This window comes from Oryctolagus cuniculus, chromosome 2 (assembly GCF_051225735.1).
Source record: "Oryctolagus cuniculus isolate XC-2025 breed Fujian yellow rabbit chromosome 2, ASM5122573v1, whole genome shotgun sequence".
In the NCBI taxonomy this organism is placed as follows: domain Eukaryota; kingdom Metazoa; phylum Chordata; class Mammalia; order Lagomorpha; family Leporidae; genus Oryctolagus; species Oryctolagus cuniculus.
The window spans coordinates 121155403-121182584 of NC_142868.1; the positions used below are offsets into that span (position 1 = coordinate 121155403).

Sequence of the window (27182 nt, forward strand, 5' to 3'; positions counted from 1 at the left end):
ATGGACAATTGGGTAGCACGTCTCCACGGAGGAACTACGGGAGGCAAAGTGGTGAGATGCAGGAGCCACGGAAACAGCTCCTGGCCTCCACTACTTGATGTGGGGGTTCTCTGGCGAGTGACTGTCTTGGCAACTAGATCCCCCCATACGTAAAATGGGAGCGTAAGCCTCTATCTTTAAATTGATTTTGGAGTTGCCTAGAACACAGCAAGCAAATAATACATGCTGATTAATCTCTGAATGCAGGCTCCTCCCACTTCCTAGCTCAAAGGCACCACCTTAACCCTTCCTGCTGGATACACTAGATCCGCCCCAGGGCCTCAGCCTCCAGTAAGAGCCAGCCCCAGGACAGGTGCCCACTCCCCCGCCTCTCACCCCCTGCCACTAGCTCCAAGTGTGACCAGGTTCCCCCAGGTGGGAACATTCTAAAATCATAGGGAAATGTGCAAAAGGAGCACGTGTTTTTAGTCTGCATTCCCTTAGCTCTTCACCGAGTAGGAAGGAAGCTGGCCTGTTCCTTCCCCGTTTGTGCTGCCTGTGAAGCCCTGTCTGGCTGACTTGGCCAGCGTGGCCAGGGTGCAGGGCAGAGTCCTGGCTGTGAACAGGATGGACATGAGGGGGCAGCAGAGTGGAAATACTGACGTCATCCCTTAGAAGCTCAGAGCAGTGCCCAGCCACCTCCTCTTCTCACATTGCTGGTGTCTCCGAAGGAGATGAGATGGTGACAAAGATATTCTAAGTCCCTCAGCAAATGCAGGCAGCTGCATGCTCCCTTCTGCCTGTCCCTGGGCACAGGCGTACAGACTGGCTCCACGAGAACACTTTTTAAATGTGCATTGTTTTTTAATTTTTAAAAAATATACAGAGGAGAGGCCATGTGTTTTACAAAGGAATATACATCAACAAAGCATTTCTTATAGTTTTCCAAAACTCTTCTTAGATCAATCCAAAATTTATAAATTAAATATATCAGAATTTTTTAAATTTAAAATGAAATCCCTGAAACCATGGGATATGCTAGACTTTTTCCAAAGCCAAATGAACAGAAAATATGAACACGGTCTGTGTTAAATAAGGTTTATTGTTAGCTTTATTGCCTATAGTCTATAAGATGCAACTTTATTGTGCCTTTGCAAACAGGATACATTTCTTAAAAAACTGATCAAAATTTTCCATACATATAGCTCTATATGATAGATTACAGTGCAACACTATTCTTATTACATAATTATAGAAATACTATCGAACCCAAGAGCACAGGGTAAGCCAAAGAAATACAATCCTGAGCCATCTGAACAAGATGATTGGATGAATCCTTTTAGTGTGAGTGTAAAAAACATGGAGGAGGAAAAAAATACATGCACACGCAGTCATGGCAAAATATATTCAAGCCCTGTGCTGGGCGCGACACAGGTGGGGGTCATGGTGAACTTCAGACACATGCACACTCACTCACGCTCCCAGTTTCTTCTGCTTCCCTCCCATCCGGGATACATTCACTCCCACCCCTTCCCAAAAGAAAAGATCAGGCACTAACTCTTAGTGAACCCCACATCGGCCTTGCTGGAGGTGGTCAGGTGACGGCTGGAAAACAGACAGAGTGCAGGTCCTCACCCACACCGTGAGGCACAGCATGCGGCGGAAGCCAATGCCAGCCGCCTGTGCCTCTTAGGAAGTCAGTGAAGCATGTGCCCACGACGGTCTAGAACCGCAGTGGGAAAATGTCTCAAAAAAACAAAACTTTCTCTTGCTTATGTCTTGAAGTAAAATCAACAGTGGGAAATTCACCCTAAGACTAACTGCCTCTCCTGCTATTAAAATACACTTGTCATTCTATTTTTGGTATCTATTCAATTCGAGTTCAGTAAGGTAAGTTCATGGAGCTTGTACGTGCTCATGGTAAACACCAGCGTACCACTTGAAGCCCGCCAGGCGGGAGAGGCTTGGGGCACACCAGCCTTGCCGGGTGTTCCTTGCTAGAACAGCCTCGAGACCACGGCACTCTAGTGTCACCAAGGATAATGTACACAGAGCTACGCAATGAAAGGTATTTGGTTTGTGTCTTTACCTTACACGTCCTAGTGATGAAACTAAGCAAACCATGCCTCCATACCTTCCCTGAAAATAACCTGAGTTGGCTGACCGCACAGCGGGGCCAGCGTGGCTGTCAGTCCACTTTATCAGAGGTTGAGCTGGAAAACCCGAGGGCTAACGTAGTCGACCAGCAGCTTGTCTTGTGCGGATAACCAAGAGTTCTTGGTTTTTGCAATACCCACGGTCCCAAAGGCTGTCGCCACTGAGGTGGAAGGAGCTCACAGCGTAAAGAACACTGAACTCAACTGCGGAGCCTGTGGGGCCTCTGGAGAGAAAACAAGGATCCTCACCGCCCACAGAACCTGGTGTGGGTTTTAGTGTCTCCGTATATACATGAGCTGCTACAGAAAAAATATCAGAACAGATTTACTTCCTAACTCTCGTAGTTTCAGCTAAATGCGCGCATACACACAAAATACATATCCTATGCATAAGAGGTGGCTCTTCGCTTCGAAAAGTTTCTCCGTGAAGAGGCACCAATACCCGTTCGCTGATGTAACTAGCAGTCTCAGATGATCACCGATAGAACAGAAACGGCATCTGCAGATGATCACACAGAGGAGAAAGAAAGATGGCGGGACAACCTTGGGACTGTAAACACCGTCCCTGAAGACACAGGCGCTCTGGCTGGGTCAGAGCCCAAAGATCTGCTCGTGAGCTTCGCGGGTGGAGCACAGTCCCCCGTGGCCTTTGTCCAGGACTGGTAAGTGGGAAATGGCTCCCAAAGAAGCCTCCCTGCAGTGACCCTCGATGCGTCTTTCCTGTCAGTGATCTGTGATGAACCTCGTGTCCGTCCTCACCTTCCGCACGCGGAGGCAGAGCGAGAGGAACCGCGTCCTCCTGTGCTTCCCCGCCTGTCGGCCGCTGTGCAACCAGGTGGCACGCGAGTGGGGAGGGCTGGGTGCTGTGCCGCGGCATCTTTGGTTAAGGTGCGGCCCCTTCAAACGCACCTCTCCTGCGCCAGCAGTCTCCGGCAAACTCTGTGTCCACGCACTTGAAGGTCACACGACGCCATCTGCACGTTACGCTGTCAGATCAAGAGGGTCCCGTTCGCTGGCCCTCTCCCTGCCCACTGGGCTGGCAGGAGCTGACGCGGGAAGCCAGGAAGTCCCACACTTCAGTTACGGCGCGTCCCTCTCAAAGTTTCAGGTGTTGCACAGAAAACCGTCGACTCCCAGCCCCGGGAGAGGGACAAAGCAGAGCTCTGGCTTTTGTCCTCACAAGTGGCCAGAGCCAACTGTGACAGGTGTCTGCCTGCTGAGAACCTAAGCGCCCGGCCTCCCTGCACGTCTGCTTCATTCAGACCTCCCTTAGACACCAGACAGTCGCAGGCGTCCGAGGGAGAAATGGGGGAATAAGCTGCAAAGCAAGCCAAATCTGACCAAGGCAAGAAGAGGTCTTGTTTTGCTTTAAAAAGGTAAAGTTTTAATGAAAAGGAATAAAAATCTATACAAGAAGCCATTTTCCACTGCGAGCAGAGTGCTGCCTGGAACTCCCTCGGCAGCCCGGGGCCCTGTCTAGCTTTAGCGGAGACAGGGGACCTTTCCAGAGGGTTCCAACTGGGAAGAAACACACGGCAGAGGCCGCCCGCTATGGGGCCAGACCGGCGCTGGGACAAAGCAGGCCCTCTGGGTCGGGCCAGTGGGGACGGCCGGCTGCCCTACACAGCACACAGCCCCAGGCAGCGCTCTCCAGAAGTCCCCGCTCTCCCAGGGAAGCTGCAGGCTGCACCACCCAGGCTCGGGGACCACTGCAAACGCCGCCGCCTGGCCGCCAGCCGAGCCCCGCATCTGTTTGCCCGCCCTCAGAGTCAGCCCCTCTGGTCCAGAGCGGGAAGCACCACATTTCTCTTTGTTCTGTGTTTTCTTCTGGCTTCGTTTTCTCCGTGTCTTGATGGTCAGCTCCACGGCAGATGAAATCCAGCTGCAACACACTTGGTGACTCCCATGTAACATTCTTTCACAACGAAGCAGCTTCGCGGGTTCGAGTCAGAATTAAGTCCACAGAAGTCTTCTCCGTGCAGTTTGTCATACAGAGAAGGATTCGTACACACGGCTATTTCTGGACAGTGCATTAAATGAACATCCCTCACAAGAGAAAAAGTTCATTATCTGAATCCATGAGAATACCACACAGATTCACAGTCAATGAGATGATACACTAGGTAGGAGAGACGCATCGGACAGGAAGCTATTCAGATACAAAAGTGGCAATAAACAGATTCAGCACTACTGACAATCTGCGAGCCGCTAAACTTAAGGGACGCAGAGTGATGGGTCTGCTAACTGCACTTTAGGACCGAACATGCTGCTTCCCTTCCAGATGCACGATGCTTGATGCTGGTGCACACACGTGTATCCACACACGCACAACACTGTGTCTGCAACGACAGACAAGATGGCCACAGCCAGCCACGTCCTGGAGGCAGATTTCAGCGAGCAGGGCGACCAAGACCAGGAGAGCGTGTATCAACTTAGGAACACTTCTAACTCGAGAATTTCATTTTATTGAACACACTTTTAAAACAAGCACCTCTTGGCAATAAAAGCAAAAAGAAAAAAAGAAAAAAAAAAAAACACCCAACCCAGTAATACTCCTTCCACTGTGTCCTAGTGGAAGACTTCTCACACCAGCCTGCCCAATCCATGATGGAATTGTAAACAGGCAGCCTGCGGGGCTGCAAGCAGAGCTCAAATGCAGGTGTGCGGACTTCGTGGTGAGAGCTGGAGCAGAGGAAAACATCAAAAAGCAAATTTGGAATCTATCACAGCTTTCTTCCTTAAGCAAAAAAAAATGCAAATTAGTTTTATATCCACAATTCCATTGATCAAACTTTTTCAGAATAATTTTCATTTAGTTACATATACATATCAGGAAATAAAGCGTTTCCACAAACTCTCTCAAGGCTTACAATTATCAAGAAAATGACCAAAGTGAAAGCAAGGGAAATATTCCACACATGGTGGGAAGGTCAATTTCTGTTTCTGCTCTTAAAAAGTAAAAAAATCACCATATAATTAAGTACAAAAACCTGCCTTGAATGACAACTGCTGGTGTATTTACTTGATCAGAAATGAAGACCAAGAATATAATAAAGCCCTATGCTAGCATCCACCGGGAGCACTGCCCCCGGTGTGCACACACTAAGTGTTGGCAACGACTCTGGAGCTTTAGCTTATATCAACATGGAGTCCTTGGTTAGCTGCGATAAATGGAACGTTCTCTTCTGAAATGCAACCACAACTCAGTTTCACTTACAAATTGCAAATTAAAATTATTTCTTCAGAAAAATATCTGTTTGGCATCTCCCGGGCTTTGCTCCATTGGACAATATGGACATTTTAACCTACAGGGAAAAAAGACGACACTGAATCAAGGGCCAGGATCAGCACTGCACGCTGTTCTCATTCCGCTACCACTACCCACACACACAGGCGTGCATACAGGCGCACAACGTGTCTGAGCCTACTCGGAGCATGATGCTGTCCAAACACCACCACCAAGCTTCCCAGGGTCGCAAGCACAACCTAAGGCATACTCTGAACTACAAGCCTCTTCTTCAGCAGTGATCACTGGACACTGTATTATAAACAAAACAAAGACGATTTTTCTGAAAAGTGCTTTTGAGATGTCAGAGGTAAATCCAACTTCTCTTCTCCAAAGGTTTCAGTTGTACCTATCTCTAAAGGAATTTCCAAAATATTAGTCACACAATCTACTCAAGGGCATCAGATCAGGTGCCAGCCACCGAATCCACACCAGGAACAGCTCACAGATGCCTCTTGGGGACACATGCACCCCCTCAAGATCTGCAACCTATCTGGCTTCTAGTCTCCACCAGCCTACAGGAGTAAAAGTTACACAGGTGTACACCCTCGGAGTCCACAACTACAGTTGCACGGACTTGTACAGCACATGTGGATAAGGCAAATCACTTCAGCACTGTTTACAGTGACAACCTCAAGGTTCATCCCTAGGGAACTGGCTACAGTCACACTCCCACATGGCACACTTGCAGCAGTTTAAACAAAAAAGAGCTTTCCCAGAAGTAACATTAAGTGGGAAAACAGAAAGCAGAGAGGACAAAGCATACAGAAGGCCACTATGATGAAACAGGGGACTGGTATCACATCCCCAAAAAGTTAAGAGCTAAAGATTTGTGCTTCGAAATCTCATCACCACATCCATGAGCAAGTCAGAGAATGACAGAGATCAGACGCCACTCGTTCTGCTGAGTGAGCAGTTAGGAAACCTCTTGCTAAATCCAGCTCTATTACTTACTCTCTTTACTTCTTCGCCCACCAAGGACCAAAAGAAAATTGATTTACTAACATTTAAAAAGTCAGACACTTACTTGCTACCGTTAAACATTTTATTCAGGGCATCTCTTGATATAATGTGACCACAGACCAGTTTCATGGGTGGATTGTTATCTGTTGTTTGCTGACGAAGAATGGGACAGGCAAAAATAGAGTGATACCAGCACTTTTTACCAAGGTCCACTTCGATCTGTTTCAAAAGAAAAAAGAAAAAGAAAACATGAAAAAGGCTTGAGTTATATTTCAGAAAATGTTCTGTGTGCAGAGAGCACTGGCTGGATGCACACACCTGGCCAGAACTTTCTACAGCACTCTTCTCCCTCATGCAAAGTGAGAAATCAACCTTCATAACTACATGCAACGTCACTTTTCAAACTAAAGTCTCATGTCTCCATGTTCATCAAAGGCAAGATGATATTCCAGAAAACACTGCCAGAAGTACCCAGGAACAAAACCCCCCAGAGCCCATTTCGGAAGCACGCCTGGCTCGGTGATAACATTCAGGGCGGTGCCTCCTTCATGGGTGGACTAACCATGGTTTACTGCTGTGCGAACTTCAGATGGGAGTTGCCTACATCTTGCGTAGCCATCCAGAGAAACCACCCGACACAGGGCTGGGAGCCAAGGCTCAGCGGGACCTTGCACAACCTGCGCATCGGGGCCCACAGCCTCGGACGAGCTGCCTCTCCTCACACGTCATCTGCCACGAAACCTAGCAGGGTGGGGACCTTCGCTCCACGAACAGCACTTCTGTTTTCTGTCCCTCTCAATCTGAAGTGGCTACTAGCATAAAAATCCATGACCCAGGCTCTTTCAAGAAGGTGGACAAAGTGTCCAGGACAATCCTGACAAAGATGGCCTGAGGACCACCACCAACGGCTTCACCAGCCCCAACACAGGCTTTCTGCAAATCCACATTCCAGCGCGCTCTGCTCAGGGGCCCAAGTGGCAAAGATTCTTCCCAGGTAACTGGGAAGCTGCCAGAGGCTGGGCACCTGCCTCAGCCGAGCGAGTGAAGGCTCGCGTTCCTTTCACTTGTGGAGGCTGGCAGCAGGGGAGTGGGGGCCACGTGTGCCCTGACCACACTCCGGACTGGGAATGCACCTGGGCCTCTAATCACAAAAGGATCTCTTGAGTGGCTGGGACGACCCACTGACAGGGCGACCAGCCAAAAGAACAAGGTCACTGCAGATAAACCTGTGCAGAGGTGTGGCAGAAGAGAAGCCACAAGCCAGATGCGTCTTTCAGTCGCTCACAGTCTGACACACCTGTGACAGGCGGGAGCACACATACGACGACCTCGGCACGTCACACTGTTGTGAGTACCTTCTTCGTGCCCCCAGTGTTCTGAGCATGCCCACGTCATCTCGTGAGTAGCCGCAGAAAAGGGAAGGCGGTCCCCCGTTTAGAGAGGAGCAGGCCGCTGCTTGCAGAAGCAGGTGGCGGGAGCTGGGGTTGAAGGCCACAGTAGCAGCAGCCACACAGCACTGGAGGCCCACAGACGGCCGAGGTGTCAGACACGGCCTGCGTTTTAACAGCCGTGTATTTGATTTCACGTCAAAATTTTAAGAACACTTCTCTAGTGCGTACGCGGTTCCACTCCTCATTTCTGTTACCGACTCACGCCTACATAAAGGACTCCTACCAAATGGCTACACTAGTGCTTCCTCCTTAAAGGGCAAAATGGGGATTTTTAAACCCTTTACAACCCTGGTGTGTGTTTGTTTGTTTTTAATGGCAGGAAAAAGAAACAGGCAACCGAAAATGGAACTCACAGGTAATTCGTCTTTCTGGTTCCAAACTCCAGTGCACTGCCTCTGTTCGATCACGGCTTTGATGTTAATTAGAGCTGGCAGCGCCACACAACCTGCTGAGAAGCTGGGAGAGCAGCAGAGCAAGCGTCAGTAGCAGGCCAGGTGTCTGGCACATGGGCCAAGGAGACGTCAGCTCCTCCGGACTCCATGCACAGCAGGCCCTGACCATGGGACAGGGCACGGAGCCTTCTGCTCGGCTACAACCAAACCAAGCCGTTTCCACTAGAGAAGTAACTTGTTTTCCCTTCCCTCTTGCCAGGCCCATGAATGTACTTCCTGTAGGTAACTGAAAAAGCAAATCCTGTTTAAAAAACAATAACAAGAGCCCTCAAGTAGTAAATAAACCTCACCAATGTGGGGAAAATGCAGCTTTGAAAGCACAAATGTTGAGTCTGGCATTGTGGCACAGTGAGCTGAGTAAGCCTCCACCTGTGGCGCCGGCATCCCATACGGGTGCTGGTTTATACACCAGCCGCTCCTCTTCAGATCCAGCTCTCTGCTGTGGCCTGGGAAAGCTGCAGAAGATGGCCCACGTGCTTGGACCCCTATACCCGCGTGGGAGACCCGGAGGAAGCTCCTGGTTCCTGATCAGCCCAGCTCTGCCCACTGTAACCATTTGGGGAGTGAACCAGTAGATGGAAAAGCTTGTTCTCGGTCTTTCCCTCTGTAACTCTACCGCCCAAATAAATAAGTATTTTTAAAAATACAGAGATTTACTAAAAATGAAACAGACTAATATATTATATATAAAAATGGAAGCTCTGGCATTCAGTGTTGAGAGAGAATCACTCATGAACAGAAAGGTGCCCATTCACAAGGAGAGCAGAGCAGGGAACAAGAACACTGCTCTGCCAAATCCGGTGGTTTCAGCACGGAGCCTGCAAGGGAGAAAGACATTTGCACCGATTTATCCACTCAACAACACCTAACACTTCTCCTTGTACTGAGCACAGAGCGGCACGCCTGCTGTTTTCCTTCTAAAATGTGCTGCACGGCATACACTCCTAGAGCAGCGAGATGTGAAGTGTGGTCTGCAGATGGGTACCACTGGTTTACACACCCTTCTTAGTTCAAAAGGAGGACAAAGAGTCGCTCAGGAGTCGAGAAGCTTTTAGAGAATTTCATGACCATCTGAAATTAATGCAAAAGTATTTATGGCTTACAAACCAACCAGATTTGATGGGCTCTTCTTGTCAGTCACTAATGACATCCTTGCCCCTCAAACTTCCGGCACTGGCTCCGCTTAGACCTGGATCACCCCTTCCGGAGTGGAAGCACCCATTTCTCAGAACCCAACTGCAGGCGCCCGGCGCTGTGGCACAGCAGGTTAAGCCACTGCCTGCGATGCTGCCATCCCGTATGTGTGCCACGTCGTGTCCTGGCTGCCTTCTAATGCACCTGGGGAAAGTGGTGGAAGATGGGCCAAGTGTTTGGGTCCCTGCCACCCACGTGCAAGATCTGTAGGAAGCTCCTGGCTTCAGCCTGGCTCAGTCCTGGCCAACGTGGCCATTTGGGGAGTGAACCAGCAGATGGAAGGTCTCTTCCTTTTTCCGTCTCTCCCTCCCTATCTGTAATTTTTTTTTTTTTTTGACAGAGTGGACAGTGAGAGAGAGAAACAGAGAGAAAGGTCTTCCTTTGCCGTTGGTTCACCCTCCAATGGCCGCCACGGCCAGCGCGCTGCGGCTGGCGCACCGCGCTGATCCGATGGCAGGAGCCAGGTACTTATCCTGGTCTCCCATGGGGTGCAGGGCCCAAGGACTTGGGCCATCCTCCACTGCACTCCTGGGCCACAGCAGAGAGCTGGCCTGGAAGAGGGGCAACCGGGACAGAATCCGGCGCCCCAACCGGGACTAGAACCTGGTGTGCCAGCGCCGCAAGGTGGAGGATTAGCCTAGTGAGCCGCGGCGCCGGCCGACTATCTGTGACTCTTTCAAATAAATAAATCTTTAAAGAAGGAGCCCGAGTATTGTAATCAAAGCTCAGCTGAGTCCTTCTTCAGGGCTGTCTCAGGCAGCGAGAGCCACCTGTCTGGTCACTGCTTCACAGGACACAGAAGTGCTGTCCCAGTGCCCCAGTCTGGGACAACTCCAGGCCCACGGCAGCTCCGGGACAGCACAGGCAGAGGCTTTCACCACAACTGCATCACGACCGACTTTTCTCTCCGCCCAGTCTTCTGCTTTCATTCCCCCATAGCTGATCCCGGGACGCTTCCTGGACCTCCATCCCCACTTCCGAGTCTGTTCCCCAGCCGGCGTCTGACGGCAACAGTGCCTGGCGTTACAGGAGATGTGGAGTCTGTCTCCTAGGTAGGATGGAGACTCGTGGGGCGTGCACACTGCACCCAACCCATCTTAGTATCACACACGTGCCCAGCAGACAGCAGGGATTCAAAAACACTTGTGGAACTAAATGGGAAGAGCTAGGAAAAAAAAAAAAAAGGTTTATCTTCTTAAAACAAGTTCTTCAATGTCAGGGGCTAGTGCTGGGTTATAGCTAGTAAAGCTGCAGCCTGCAATGCCGGCATTCCATGCGGATGCTGGTTCGAGTCCCGGCTACTCCACTTCTGATCTAGCTCCCTGCTAATGCTCCTGGGAAAGCTGCACAAGATGGCCCAAGCGCTTGGGCCCCTGCACCCATGTAGGAGACCCAGAAGAAACCCCTGGCTCCTGACTTTGGCCTGACTTAGGCCTGGCTGTTATGGCCATTTTTCAACCAAAGGATGGAAAATCTCTAACTCTGCCTTTCAAATAAATAAAATAAATCTTAAAACACACACACACACACACACACAAAATGTATCTGTGAAGAGTAGTATTGTTTTATATTTCAAAAAAATTTCTAATGGAAGAAAGCTGGATTCTGATGGCCTCCCTTGCAGTCAATGCAGTTTTAATTTCTGCTGGTTGCAGTAAATTAAGGAAAGAAAAAAAAAACCTAGCTTTACCCAGATACACAGTACACTGATTGCCTTCTCAGATTATTGTGGATAGCTTTAAGACCACACCAAAACTCAATATAGAGCGGTCTCCTGAAAGTTAATTGCTAAGCAAAATCTGAAACCTCATCATTCAATTTTTTTTGTACCCTGGTACTTTAGATTCAACTGGCCTATCTCATACTTTGAATAACTTTTACTTGTGCATGTTTTCCTAAGATCATACGGAATTAAGACCTTGCAAATGTCTCATTTAAAACATCAAAAGGCTACACTGTGGTGTAGCTGGTTCAAGTACTCACTGCTCCACTTCCAATCCATCTCCCTAATAATGTACCTGGGAAAGCAGCAGAAGGTGGCCCAAGTCCTTGGGCCCCTGCCCCCATGTAGGAAACCTGGAAGAAGCTCCTGGCTCCTAGCTTCAGTCTGGCCCAGCACCAGCCAATTGTGGCCATTTGGAGAGTGAACCTGCAGGTGGAAGATCTCTATGTCTCTCCCTCTCCCTTCCTCCCTCTCTATAACTCTGCCACTCAAATAAATAAATCTAAAAGAAAATAATAATAAAATAAAATTTAAAAAAAAAGGTCAAGTCTGTTAACATAATCACCAAGCTCATCCGAGAAGTCTTTACCTACTGGGAAGCTTACAGGCTCTCAGCGGAGGGTCTGAGTGCTGCCAAATTCCAATGCTGGCTTAAAATCTTGAACTTTATCATCGTTGTCAAAAGACAATGACAGGCTTACTTCACTTAGTTTTTTTAAAAAGTCTGGGAGTGTGCAGCACTGTAGTTTGTTAGTGATTCTTTCAAGTAAAAACTGAAGAGAGAGATGAGTTTATTAGCTCATAACTCAAGTGCTGCTTCTTGAGACAATCGGTGTATGCTGGCAGGAAGCGGAGGTGCTTGGTGCAAGCTTCCTGTTCCGGCACACGGAGTATTAGAAAGACGTGGGCTCGGAGGTGGAGGTTTAACAAAGTTAACGATCTTTAATGTTTTATCGAGAACACTATTTGGAAAACTAGCATTTCTTAAAACTGCAGGTACGTGGCTATGAGGAATGTGGGATCACTGCCCGTGTTGTGCCAGCTAAGGTGCTAGAGTTAACTCACCACTGTCCTGGCACCATGTGCACGAATGTCAAATGGTGGGAAAAGTTCTCGGGACCCCCAGGGTCACAGACCGTAGTACTTAGGCAAACACTGCCCTAAAACCACGCCACTGCTGACTTCTCCAGAAATACCACCCCCGCTCGTCTTCGCAGAGACAAGTCCTCTGGGCTTTAAACACCAAGAGCAGTCCCGAGGAGCCGACTGAGCAGTGTGTGTTCCAGTGACTGACAGGGCCCACTGCCATACCTGACGCTGAGAGGGGACTCCACGGAGAGCCCCAGGAGGGCACAGGCATCCCGTGTGAAGATGTCACAGATGTCAGCCCACTGGTTTGCATCAAGCAGGTGGACGTACGGCGAGTTCTCGATCCCTTGTCTCAGGTACACAAGGCTTCCCATCAAAACCTGAATGTCTGAACAAAAAGCACCAGCGATTTGGAGGTGAGAACAACTGCACATGAGTCTGCTTGCAGGTAACAGGCTGAGAAAGGCAATACCCCCACCTCCACTGAGACAGCCTCAAATAACGCAACAACGTCTACCGAAATTCTGGTCCGTGGCACAGGTGCTGGACACAGAGGGTAAGATGCCACTTGGACACAGGTAGCCCCTAGCAGAGTTGGATCCCGGCTTCCTGCTAACGGAGGCAGCAGGTACTCAAGTAGTTGGGATCCCGCCACCCAAGCAGGACACCTGGATTGAGTTTCCAGCTTCTGGTTTGGGTCTGGCCCAGCCCCAACTGTTACGGGTATTAGAAGAGCAAACTAACAACTGGAAGATCTCTTCGTCTCTCTCTGCCTATCAAATTAACTAAATAAAAACTTTAAAAATACTTCCGGGCCAGTGTCGCGGCTCAATAGGCTAATCCTCTGCCTTGCGGCGCTGGCACACCGGGTTCTAGTCCCGGTCGGGGCGCCGGATTCTGTCCCGGTTGCCCCTCTTCCAGGCCAGCTCTCTGCTGTGGCCAGGGAGTGCAGTGGAGGATGGCCCGAGTGCTTGGGCCCTGCACCCCATGGGAGACCAGAAGTACCTGGCTCCTGCCTTCGGATCAGCGCAGTGCGCCGGCCGCAGCGCGCTGGCTGCGGCGGCCATTGGAGGGTAAACCAACGGCAAAGGAAGACCTTTCTCTCTGTCTCTCCTCTCACTGTCCACTCTGCCTAAATAAATAAATAAATAAATAATAATTCTGGTCCTTCACTCAGTTTAAGCTTAACATTTCTTTCCTCATCCTTAAATTTAAAAATACAGCATGAAGAGAAAGGGGAAGAAAAAGAAAACACAGAATAAACTGAACTTACAATTTCTGAATTCTTATATACAGCACAGTTTAATTATCATTATCTAGAGCTACAACAGTTGTGTCATAAATGAGACCATCACCTGCATTGGCTGTAGAACGAGCCAGTGCTCTCACATTGCCACTGGCCAGGTCAACAGCAGCAGAAGGCAAGACACGGCTGGGCACAGGCCAAGCGCACCTTAGCTCTTCCTTAGCCTCCCCTGAGCTTCATACAGACCAAAGAATCTGCACTGGTTGCTTCTGACTTTATGTTCTGCTTTCATATTTGATTTTACTCTGGGGCAGAGTTCCGGGAGTGATTTTCAACTACAATTGTTTTAATTTAATGGCAAATATACATTAAGGTTTAATTAAGATAAAATGTTAAATTCCAGTGGTGGCTGTTTAGCCCTATTCCAAACATTAAAATCAATTGACTCCAGATTTACCTTTTTGATGATTTAGGGCAAATGGCTGGAAATTCTTGGCATACTGTAATGCCTCTCGCTGATTGGTAGTTCCACCCATTAATAAGCTAATGAAGTACAGTCGGTGCAGCTTAAACTCCAAGGAGCTGTTTTGGGCTATGAGCATTTCACGGTTTGATACTGCCCACCTACAGAAAAAGCAGAAAAAGAATTTAACAATAATCAAGAGAATAAGCAAGGTGCACTCAAAATTGTTTGAATCTAGTGACATGAGAAGCTTGGTCTGCCACCTTGTGGAAGTCTGTGGTAGCATCAACCCCTGGGGGAGACACCACAATTCCACCTGAAGAAATGCTACAGCTGGCGAAGGAGAAAAATTCACAGTTAGAAGACAGTCACACCTTGGCAAGGTTTCACAGCACAAGAGGAGCGACCGGCGCGTCACGCCTGGGCTGGGACCTGTACAAGGATGCATCTGAAGTGACATGAGCCACGACAGTCACAGCTGCACTGCTTAGATCCCTGATTGTTTTCTGTTCAACTGGAAACCTAACTCAATCAAAGATGCCAGGAGGGAACCATCGTTTATTTAAAAGACTTATTTATTTGAAAGGCAGAGTTAACAGAGAGGCAGAGAGGCAGAGAGAGAGAGAGAATCTTCCATCCCTTGGTTCACTCCCCAGATGGCCACAATGGCTGGAGCTGTGCCAATCCGAATCCAGGAGCCAGGAGCTTCTTCTGGATCTCCCACATGGGTGCAGGGGCCCAAGCACTTGGGCCATCTCCTACTGCTTTCCCAGGCCATAGCAGAGAGCTGGACCGGAAGTGGAGCAGCTGAGTCTCAAACCAGCACCCGCATGGGATGCCGACATTGAAGATGGCAGCTTTACCCGCTATGCCACAGCATCACCCAGGAATCATTTATTCTTAAACTATTAATAGCTGCCAGATTCTGTGCTAATCCCTCTGGGATTGAAAACAATAAGCATAGGTGTGTTTCCTCTCATGGTGCTTTTGGTCTAATCAGGAAGATTATACAAATATTACACAGTGGTATCTCATTGTGCCCAAGAGCTTTGAACAAACCTAACACTGATGAGGAAAAGAACATTCAGGCTTGTAGAATCCAAACTGTAGTGATCTGGCCCAATCCACCAATTTAGAGCTGGGACTACCTGGTTAGGTAAGCTCTAAAGCAGAAAGTACACCTGCCAGCATTACAATCAAAATATTCCACTTTTTTAAAAAAATGATTTATTTACTTTAAAGTCAGAGTTAGAGAGAAGGAGAGGCAGAGACAGAGAGAGGTCTTCCATCTGCTGGTTCACTCTCCAATTGGCCGCATGGCCAGAGCTGTGCCGATCTGAAGCCAGGAGCTTCTTCTGGGTCTCCCATGTGGGTGCAGGGGCCTGAGGACTTGGACCAGCGCCCACATGGGATGCCAGCACTGCAGGCGGCGGCTTTATCCACTATGCCACAGTACCAGCCCCAAAATATTCTACTTCTAACCCAACTCACCAAGGATTACTAGAATCTGAACTGGGTGTGAACATAAAATCTCAGGGACCCCACAAACAACAGGAGTATAACAACATTTCAAGTTATTTACAACAGCTCAGTTGCTGGGGGGAGCTGTACCTCCCAAAGCTGCCCATCTAATGGATCCTACCTGTCCTCAAAAGGCTGCGCTTGCAGAAAAATATTCTAATAACTTGCTGATAGATCCGCAGCTTAAGAGTCAAATCCTGACATTTCTTTGACCTCCAGGGATCATCCAGATCTTGGAAACATTTACCTTAACTTTAGGTTCGCTTCAGAGCCTGGCCGGCACCGGAGTGACCATGGTCAAACTGCCACGCCAAGACTGGCGAAGCCCGCCCACAGGAGCTAGGCACTTCCAGCAGCTGGCTCTCACCAACACCCAACACCGTCTACCCACACAGGAGCTGCACAGTCACAGTCTCCAGGCTGCCAGGCCCCTGGGGGACTTCTAGCTCCAGGGGGTGCATTTCAGCCAGGCCACTTACCCGAAGTTCCTAACCACAACTCATAAAAGCACAAGCAAGGCTGGGCAGCGAGCCTGTTCTTTTTCTCCTCTGACATGAGGTTGTATGTGCGAGGGTTTGGAAGTCAGAGAAGGGAGCTAGAAAGACCAACTGCTCGTGGTAATAACAGATGAAAGCGCACTGGAGAAAAGAAAGGCCCTCAGCAGGCGGTGCACACAGGAAAACGCCCATGATGCAGTGCTAAAAGGGGGGAAACCTATGATGTACAGGGAAAAGAACAGGCACCACTTAGCAGCATTTCTAACAGGAATTTTCTCAGGAGAAGCTGAATTTCAAGCATCAGTTGCTACGGGCGGGGCTCTGACTGGCAGCGGGCGGCTGAGTGAGCAGCAGCCCCCGTCAGCACACGGCTCAGCAGTCCAGGCCTGCCCGCAGTGCCCAGGCTTTCTATAACCAACATGCTACTTTACACTTGAAAAAGGCAGTCACTTTCTAGGCTGATGCAAAAATAACAAACAAACCCATCCAAGTTCCCACACTTCTGTAAGTGATACTTTGTCTCAGTCTGTTGGACTATCTCCATGTAACTTCTGAATATTAAAACTCAAATCTCACACGGCAAAGGAGCTTTACTCTTCTTCCTCCTTAGCAAAAATGTCTAGACTTAGGGTGACACTCCCGATTTTAACCCTACACACTTGTAAGCACACTCTAGCGCTAAAGTGAAATCCCTGCCTGCCACACCCCCAGCATAGTACCCAGGAACCCACATTTGTATTCTCTTAACTGCAACTCCAAGGGCACAGTTCACTGGGCAGACAGGTATCCGCTCTAACTTGAAGTCATTACGTGTGGCCTCCTAATACAGCAGCTAATCTTTCTAAAATTCTTTTATGACCACTTCATGAGTCTATGTTTTTGCTCTATAAATTCTTGTCAGAGTGCTATATTCTGGATAATGGCATTTCTAGCAAAGTTTCTTTTTTTTTTTTAATGCTTATTTTCATTAACCTGAAAGGCAGGGGCAGGGGAGATCAAGATCTCCCATCCACTAGTCCACTCCCCAAAGTCTGGACCAAGCTGAAGCCATCTGGATCTCTCAGTGGGTGGCAGGTACCCAAATGCCTAAGCCGTGATCTGCTGCCTTCCAGGATACAGTAGCAGGAAGCTAGACTGGAAGCAGAATTCGGACCCAAACTGGCACGCTGACACATGGCAGCTGAACCTGCTGTGTCACAATGCCTGGCCCTGATTTCTTTTTTAAGAGTTTATTTATTTTACTTGAAAATCAGAGTTATACAAAGAGAGAAGGAGAGGCGGGTGTGGGGGGGTCTTCCATCCGCTGGTTCACTCCCCAATTGGCTGCAACGGCCGGAGCTGAGCTGATTCTAAGCCAGGAGCCAGGAGCTTCTTCCAGGTCTCCCAGGCAAGTGCAGGGGCCCAAGGACTTAGGCCATCTTCTTTCTACTGCTTTCCCAGGCCATAACAGAGAGCTGGATTGGAAGTGGAGCAGCTGGGACTCAAACCGGCACCCATATGGGATGCCAGCACTGCTGGCAGCAGCTTTACCCACTACGCCACAGCGCCAGCCCCTAGCCCTGATTGTCAATTTAAAATACATACACATTCGGAGCCAGCGCTGCGGAGTAACGGGTGAAGCTGCGGCTGCAGTGCTAGCATCCCATAAGGGCACAGGTTTGAGCCCCAGCGGCTCTACTTCCAATCCAGCACTTTGCTATGGCCTGGGAAAGCAATAAGATAATGACCCAAGTGCTTGAGCCCCTGCACCCTCATGGGAGACCCAGAAGAGGCTCCTGGTTCCTGGCTTCAGACAGGCCAAGCTCCAGCCATTGCAGCCATTTGGGGAGTGAACCAATGGACAGAAGACCTCTCTAACTCTGCCTTTCAAATAAATAAATCTTAAAAAAAAAAAAAAAATACATACACATGCACACACACCTCGCTTTATCAACCAGCAAGTTAACTAAAAATTCAGTTAAATTATTGATTTTTTTTTTTTAATTCTTCTCCCAAATCTCTAACGTGGGCCACAAGACCACTGTCACCTTTGGAACTATCCCCTACTTAGAGAAACACTGCAGAGAGGAGGGGGCAGGGACAGCAGGCCACCAATGTCAGCTACCTCAATTCACTACCACCACAAGCTCCTATTAAAGAGAACTCCCCAAACAAGACTACTGACTAAGTCAGATACAACGCACACCTACACAATTACCCAACAGAAACACTCATTATCCTAATTGTCACGCCTCTGGAAAGACTTGGCACACTGTTTGCTCCATATTCAGAATTTCCCTATCATTGCAAAAATGACGACAAGATTTCGCCCGCAGCCAGCTGTTCTCCCCCAGCGACCTGACACCAGGGGCCTGCCTCTCTCTCCTGCAATCTGCCTAGCAGGCTGGGCATCTATCTCTGGGAATACTTAAGGAAAATGCCTCTTTGCATGTCCCACAGCACACTACGCTACCACTCCTGACAGGATTTTTAAAGGCATAAGTATGGTTTTAAAATAGCCTGCTGTAGGGACTTTCTTCAGTCTCCTTTTTTAGCCTCTTGGGATAAGAGCTGAAGTTCAGGGGCAATGAGTCATGCTGATTTACTGCACAGGTATGGACGCGGTAGGGCATTATTACCATGAATCAAATGCTTTACACACTCAGAGGATGGCAAACATTACAAAAATCAAAGTTCAAACAAAGTTAAGCCATTAGTTTGGAATAGCTACCATTTCATTCGTAAGGTATCTTTCTTACTTTTTAAGATTATTGATTTAGTTCAAAGGCAGAGTTACAAACAGGAAGGAAAGGCAGATCTTCCATCTGCTGGTTCACTCCCCAAATACCACAACACCCAGGGCTGGACCAGGCTGAAGCCAGGAGCCTGGAACGTCATCCAGGTCTCCCTCGTAGGTGGCAGGGGCCCCAAATACTTGGGCCATCTTCTGCTCTGCTTTCCCAGGTGGCATCAGCAGGGATCTGGATCAGAAGTGGAACAGCTGGGACTTGAACTGGCACTCCTTCATATGAGACGCCAGCATAGCAGGTGGCGGCTGAACCCACAGCACCAGCACACCAACCCCCTATGAGGTATTTTCAAGTGACAATTTCTCAGATGTGGGTTGGGTCCATCGCTGGAGCTATCCCCTGACTCATCACACAGCTGGTGAGTCTTTGTCCTTACATGCTACTTAAGATGGGGTGGACATGAAGGAAACTGAAAACAGATCTGTGTAGATGGGGCAGGCATCTGACACAGCAGTTAGGAGAGCAGGTGACAGCCTAAGTACCAGGTGTCTGCCACACAAGTGGGAGAGACCTGGGTTGAGTCTGGGCCGCTGACTTCAGCCTGGCCCAGCCCCAGCTGTTGCAGGCACTGTATTCTGACAACAGCTATTCTGTCTCTCAACAAACATGCACACACGTTGGAACTTGATAGAACTTTCACCTTAGCCAGTGTAAGAGACGATGAAAAATGGTGGTCACCCCAATGTCTTCTCTTCGCTGGCCTTTCTATTCCGCTATGCCATCGTGTTTTCTGCATCCTTCTCACTGGCACCTTTTTCCTTTTTCAATTAGCTTCTTTCAATACTGGTACATTCTCCCCAACAGACTGCACACAGGAAGTTAATCTATCAACTCTCTCCTCTTCCACCTTTCCAGAATTCGGACGAAGGAAGGGGAGGGAGGAGAATACCCCGCCGTGTTCCAGCCCTGAATGCCCTCCCCGTCAGACCTCTCCAGAGCCTTGCTTCCTCTGTGGTTCTGGGTGCTCAGCAAGCAGCACCTCGCTCGGGAAGAGCACCCACAACCAAGAACAAGCACACAAGCACACACACACACACACACACACACACTCCAGAAACCCCTTCATCACTGCTATCCTCATCTCCAGTGACAGCCGAGGCACCTCTCCTTGCTTCCTCTTGCTATTTTCTAGAACCATTTTCTGCTTATAACGTGTAGAACAACTTCTTGAGCCTGACAAGGAGTAGGGCTAAGGACTACTGATCACACACACCACTGACAGACTCCAATGGCAGCTGCTGTGGGGGGTTGCTTCTATCCCCAGGGGAAGCTTCTTGTATTTCAGCAGCCTGCTAGATACCATTCACGGCCTGTCCAAACCAAAACTCTCTGTGCCTAAGCTAAGAAAACCCATTTTCACTCCTCTGTGCCCTCGTGGCATTCTACTGAGAAGAGTGGAGCGGCTGAAGAATGTGGGACGAGTGTCCCAGACACAGTGGTGAGCCACTCACAGGCCCTCGGAAACGACGCTGTGCAACAAGGTGACCGCATCTCAGCACATGTGGTCCTCTGTGCCCGTCAGCCAGGGCTGCAAGCCAGGACTTCAGCCAGAATAAAGGTGTGAGCCTATCTAAATTAAGGCGTGGCTCAACTTCACGCCCAAGATAAAAGCAAACTGCCCTTCTTCCTTTCATAACATACCTTCTATCAGACTTGAAAAATTCAGGGGAAAAAAAAGAGGAAAACAACTGTAACAAGGGTGTGAAACACCCTTGCAATCTGTGGCAGGACTATTATTATGGGGCAACATTTACAGACATTTGACAAGATCAAACGTACTGGGGCCGGCACTGTGGCCTAAAAGGTTAAGCAACTGCCTGTGACATTGGCATCCCATATGACAGCTAGTCTGAGTTCCAGCTGCTCCACTTCTAATCCAAATCCCTGCTAATGTACCTGGGAAAGCAGAAGATAGCCCAAGTCCTTGGGTTCCTGCACCTGCGTGGGAGACCTGGAAGAAGCTCCTGGCTCCTGGCTTTGGATCGGCGCAGCTCCAGCCATTGTGGCCATTCGGAGAGTGAACCAGTGGATGGAAGACCTTTCTCTCTGCCTCTCCTTCTCTCTTATCTGTAAGCTCTACCTCTTAAATATCTTTAAAAAAATAATTATATAAATATTAAAAAAAAGAGAGAGATCAAGTGTACTGTGACCCAACATTCTAGGAATGCACACACTACCTAGCTGGGCACTGGATACTCACGGCTGCACCACTTATAAAGCAACAGACTGTGAACTACCAAGCATCCATCAATAGAGGCTAATTAAAACAAGAATATATTAAGAATATTAAGCAGCCACCAGAAAAAAATGAGATGGTTCCATATGTTCTGATACAAGTAAAAATTCAAAACTTGTCAGGTAAAAAACAACTGTGTGTACAGTAGACAATCTGTGCATGCAAACACAAACATACTTAGCACCATAAACTTGTTCACGTATGCCATCTCGGGAAGTGAAAGGCCACGGTGACTGCCCATGGGGACAGAATGTGGATGACTGGGAGGGAAGGGAGAGGACGTCCACTTCTGACTGCATTTTGAGTCTGTTAAAGGAAGCCTTAGAAAGAACTTAACTGAGGCAACCCAAGGACTATTTAGGGGAGAAAAAAAAAAGCTGATGGACTCTGCACTACCCAACAGCTTTCTGTAAGGCCGCATCTGCTGTCAAGACAACAGCATCATGGTATTTCCGCACGAGAACATTAAACACTTTCTAGAGCAACCTCCTCTCACGCCAATTACATGTGCAGCAAGCTCATATTAAACTGTGCTTCCACACGGATCTGCCTAGCACAAGCTAGTCTCAGAGCCACTAGTAATCCAAACTGCACGTGCGATTTAGCAATGCCAGCAGTCTTTAAAGGCCCAGGCCTACTGCACACGCGCACACACACACACACACACACACACCCAGGGTTCTGGGTCTGAATGGCTGAAAGCCAGATCCTGGACTAAGGCGAATCCACTAAGGTAGTATCACTCTTCGAGACACCTTTAGGAAGGAACCAGCTGGCTGGCTTCCCCGAAGGCAGGACCTCTGTGGAAAGGTCAGGAGGTGGCACGGCTGTTGGCACTGTTGAGGCTCTCCTTCTCCCTGTCACGTTCACTCAGAATCCTCCTCCAGACAATTCCATCGTTCCATTTACTGAATCCTGCCAAGAAATAACTACCACTCTACCACTCTAAGGTTCCAGAGAGGAATTAGAAAGGGGCGGGGCGGGCCATCTACACGAGGAGAGAAACCTGCCGGAACTCGCGGTACCCAGGGGCAGTGCCAGTCCTGGCCAGCTCCGGACCCGGAACCTGAACTTGTTCTGCCGTGACTCTTCTCTTGCGCCTTCTTTCCACGGCTGGACCTGAACAGCCAACACTGTCCAGGCGTCTTTCTCGGCGAGCCCTTGCCGGCTGGTCAGCGCCGCTGGCCGGCCTTGGCCTCCACCTCCGGACACCGCAGCTGCCTGCAGGAGCTGCTGCAGGCCCTCTCCCTCCTCTTTGCCCTCGCAGGAGGCGACATGAGTCTTCTCCCCAGCGTGGGCTTGCGAGAGGAACCAGAATCCCCCAAGCCGGTGTTCCCTATCTTCCAACTTTGCTGTAAGTGGAACAAAACGAGTTTTCTCTATCTAGCCCATGAAACATTTGCTTGCATCCACCAGTAGTGGGCAAGAACTGCAAAAGTGTTTGAGTCGTTGAAAGGCGACTTCCACTGAACATTTTCCAAGTTCTGAAGAACTTCAATTTTGCTTTAATAGGTGTGAATGGTGGGGGCAAGGCGGGGGAAGCTGACACAAGGACTCCCTGGTGACATGAACAGGAAGCACAGGGTTATACAACGCTGAATGCATATCTTCACCGTGGGATTACCGAGCTGAGTCAACAGTCTCTCACGTCATCTTCTGGCTCCACATCCTTCTCTCAGGCTCCAATCCCTCCTCCGTAAAGCGAGTTCTGACCTTGTGGGGCCATTATGAGGACTGAGCCGGCGTGGCGTGTAAGACTCTCCAGAGGCCCCGGCTAGAATCACCACTACGCTCCCCATGCTGACACTGAACATGGGAATACGCCCAGGAGAGTGAAATGGGAACATTGTACTGTATAGGAATTCCCACTGTTGCCATGGAGTGCATGGGATGACCCCTCCCGCTGCCCAGACTGTCTTGAGGTTACAAATGATAGAAAAAACAGAAATAGCTGATTTATATGCTGTGATTATCAACAAGAAACTTCTACCTTACAGAAAAATCACAAGGTTTAAAGGGTCCTAATCCTCCTCCCCCTCACCCCAACACGGGGCTGGCATTGTGGCAGAGCAGGTCAAGCTGTTGCCTGGGACACCCACATCCCACGCTGGGGTGCCAGTTCAAGTCCCAGCGACTCCACCTTTGATCCAGCTTCCTGCTAATGTGCCTGGCAGTCAGCAGATGGCGCTGTAAGTACTACAATTCCTGTCACCCACGTGGGTGACCTGGATGGAGTTCCTGAGCCCTGACTTCAGCCTGGCCCACTTGAAACGTGAACCCGGGTGGAAGATCTCTCTCTTTCAAATAAATGAATCTTTAAAATTTTTTTTCTTCTCTATTCTTTTAAATAAAGAAAAGAATTCTTAATTAAGAAAAGAATTCTTAATTCTTTTAAAAATTATTTTCTTCTTTATTCTTTTCCAAAAGGAAAGTTGTGAGTACTTTGATGGCTGGGGCAGCGCAGATACACAAGCACAGTTACTGTCCACAGTGAAAGTTTGATGAAAAACCCAAGAAATTAATGAGTCAGTGAACATTACCTTGAAAAACAACCCAAATATTATTTCCTTTCATCACTACAGGACAACTGGGAAACCGGCTACACTTTAATATTTAGGCATCCTCACTCTCTATAAAGATACTGTATTTTGTTTTAAAAGGTGTTGGAAAGTACTTGGCTCAATTTATCTTTTTTTTTTTTTTTTTTTTTTTTGACAGGCAGAGTGGACAGAGAGAGAGAGAGAGAGAAAGGTCTTCCTTCCGTTGGTTCACTCCCCAAATTTCCGCAACGGCCGGTGCGCTGTGCTGATCTGAAGCCAGGAGTCAGGTGCTTCTCCTGGTCTCCCATGGGGTGCAGGGCCCAAGCACTTGGGCCATCCTCCACTGCACTCCCTGGCCACAGCAGAGAGCTGGCCTGGAAGAGGGGCAACCGGGACAGAATCCGGCGCCCCGACCGGGACTAGAACCCGGTGTGCCAGCGCCGCAGGCGGAGGATTAGCCTAGTGAGCCGCGGTGCCGGCCTTGCTCAATTTATATTTCAGGTGTGTCACAATCTAAAATCTGCTTAAAAAACAAAACCCATAAACTATACACAAAAGCAACACACATAAGGGTACAGTTTCAGTGAAAGCTAGCTGTAAATACAAAGTACGCACCACATATTTATAATTCATGCAGGAATTTTATGTTTTACAAATTTACACAGCCATTTCTCTCTACCTGTTTACTGGGCTGGTTTTAGAACTACACAAATGAACAGAGAAATGGTCAGAAACAAAAAACTACCTAGGGAGAACTACATGGGTCGAGGGAAAACTGTGCATCTTATAAAAACCAACATAAATAGTCTCAATTTTTTTTTCCTGGTAATAATTATCTCAAATCCTTCCAGTTTTAAACATATCAGGATCTTAAAAGCCACGACCTCACGTACCATTGCTTCTATCCTCCAGTTTCTTCCCTTTATTTTGCGAGCTATTGATTACAAACACAACTGGGTCGGCACACCACGGTGCAGGCCAAATGCAGCTCGCAGCCAGTTCTGCACAACAGATGGCCACGAATGGTTTTTTCACATTTTGAAAAGATCATAAAATAAAACACGGCAGAATGTGTGACAAAGACTTTATGTGGCCTACAAAGGCTAACACATTTACCATTTGGCCTTTTAGGACAATGTGCCGACCCTGCCTGCTCTAGGGCAGTATTTCTGCTCGCTCAGTTCACGGACAGCAGTGACAAGTTCACAGGGAATCCAGATGCACAGTAACTAAGAACAGAGCACCTTCCTGATGGTACTTGCTGTCTTCCCGGGCACCACTTAGTCCCAGGAAGCACTGACGTCGTCTCCAGGAAGGCTGGCACAGACAGCACCCTGCAGAAGCTCCGCCGTCGAGCAGGCACCGCCTGCACAGCAGTGCTTCGGCTCCAAGGCTGCTGGGCCCACACAGAGCGCGGTGGGAAAGCCTGGGTGCAGGAAACCCATTTCTCTCACGGGAATTCAGACCAAACGATAAGGGAAATGAGCTCCATTTTCTCCCACCACGCACACCCCCCCAAACCGTTCACTACACTAAGGATACATTTCTCCCTCGACTGCTGTAAGTCTACCCTAGGTGAGATAAACCTAAAACTCTCTAATGTGTTTTCAATTCGCTTCTCTCACAGAGTTTCCTCGCAGTCCCCACAAGAAAATAAACGCAGTGACTCACTCCAAAGCAGGCCTCAGCACTCTGACTTTTAATGCTTCTAATATTCGATTTAACTCCACAAATGGTTCTTTTTGACTTGGGTCTACTGAAAGACCAGATTCCTGGAAAACAAAACAAAGCAGGACTTTCGTTAGAAGATATCAGGGTAAAGACACAGTGACCAAAGTATATTCTTTAAAAAAAAAAAAGATTATTTAATTTATTTGAAAGTTACAGAGAAAGGCAGAGACAGAGAGAGGTCTTCCATCCACTAGTTCAATCCCCAGATGGCCACAACGGCTGGAGCTGCACCGATCTGAAGCCAGGAGCAAGGAGCCTCTTCCAGGTCTTCCATGCAGGTGCAGGGGCCCAAGCATTTGGGCCATCTTCTACTGCTTTCCCAGGCTGTAGCAGAGAGTGGGATCGGAAGAGGAGCAGCTGGGACTAGAACCAGTGCCCATATGGGATGCCAGTGCTTCAGGCCAGGGCTTTAACCCACTGTGCCACAGCACCAGCCCCAAAAAGTATATTCTTAATTGTAAACTATAGGGTGGAATATTAAGACAGCTTCCATCCAACATGTTCTACCGTGGCAGAGACAAGACTGGCCCAAAGTCACTCTGCCCTGTTCCACATTTCAGCTGGGCACATGAACACATGGAATAAAACTGGGTATGTAAGGCCAATGAGATACAAATGTGCGATTGTTGGCCCTGCCTGGGATACAAAGGTGTGGCTGGAGCTCTGGCTGCTCTTCTGGACCATGAGGACAGGGGTCCCTAAGACAGAGCAGTACCATAAGCAGTGTAGGTTCCTAACGGCTTCCCAGAGCACAGCTGCCACACGGGCTACAGACACCCTACTACATACTTCTATTCAAGAAAAAGTAGTTTCATTTTTGTTTAAGCCCTTGTTATCTTAATTCTCTAAATTAGGAAAGACTGGGGCAGGCTACTAGCCTAGCAGTGTAGACGTGGGTTTGAATCCCAGCCCCAATGACTGGGTTCCTGCCACCCACAGGGGAGACCTCAATTGAGTCCCAGCTCCTAGCTGGATGGGAGCCCTCTCCCTGTATCTGTGGTCTCTCTGCCTCTCAAATAAATAAATACTTTTAAAAATAAAATGGGAAGGCTTAGATTAGAGAGAGGTTCAGCTTATAGACTGGCCTTACATCATTCAATCCTTTTAGTCCTTCATTTTCCTAGACAGAAAGAGCAACAGCACACAGTGGCTTAGCTTAGGTTAGAGACCCACGGATCAGAGAACCTCTGTGGCGCTGGGCAAGTTAGACGTCCCACCTGTGCAGGAGGAATGATAACCTCTACTGTATGAGGCTGCGGGACAAATACGGGCTTACGGTAAAGGCCGAGTACACAGCCGCTGCTACTGTCTACTGCACGGCACTGGGAAGCTGTGAGACCCCGCAGCTCAGGTCTAGTCGAAATGACAGCCGTATGCTGCTCACCTGAAGTGAACATTAGGTCTGAACTGTACTTGATCGACAAAATTCTTTGAGCTGGGCTAGATCAGAAGAAAAGATGCTAACGTTTCTGTCCCTCTCCTCTGCTACATCAACCTTCCCTATCCAAAGAGATGGAGAAGGCAGGACCACTTCTGATGCTCCTGATTCATGAACTGGGACCCACTTTGTCAGCCAGAAACAAGGAAACAATTCAGTTAACAAGTTTTCACTTAAAAAAAAAAAAAGAAAGAAAAAGATTTCCTAGTAAACTGAGGTCATCCCTGGTAATTAAAATATTAAGACTCTCTCTGTAGGGGCCGGTGCTGTGGCGTGGCAGGTAAAGCTGCCGCCTGCAGTGCCAGCACCCCATATGGTGCCAGTTCAAGTCTGGGCTGCTCCACTTCGGATCCAGCTCTCTGCTACAGCCTGGAAAAGCAGCAGAAGATGGCCAAGTGCTTGGGCCCCTGCACTCAGGCGGGAGACCT

The 27182-nt window shown here is 48.7% G+C and overlaps 1 protein-coding gene across 4 annotated transcripts in view; it reads right to left on the reverse strand.

Moving 5' to 3' along the window:
- Nucleotides 1–822: 822 nt before the first annotated feature.
- Nucleotides 823–27182, reverse strand: part of RMND5A (required for meiotic nuclear division 5 homolog A) — a 58857-nt gene continuing 32497 nt past the window's right edge. The window contains exons 4-10 of one of the 4 annotated variants that reach the window (XM_002709647.6): nt 25257–25357; nt 13997–14163; nt 12516–12681; nt 8189–8291; nt 6449–6603; nt 5353–5440; nt 823–4872 (exon numbers count right to left, since the gene is read on the reverse strand). In XM_002709647.6, the coding sequence (XP_002709693.1) occupies nt 5377–5440; nt 6449–6603; nt 8189–8291; nt 12516–12681; nt 13997–14163; nt 25257–25357 (756 nt within the window). In that variant the 3' untranslated portion in view covers nt 823–4872; nt 5353–5376. Of the gene's footprint in view, nt 5441–6448; nt 6604–8188; nt 8292–12515; nt 12682–13996; nt 14164–25256; nt 25358–27182 lie in introns of all 4 variants that reach the window. The other 3 variants (XM_008254149.5, XM_089326148.1, XM_017340241.4) reach the window with 3 other exon arrangements.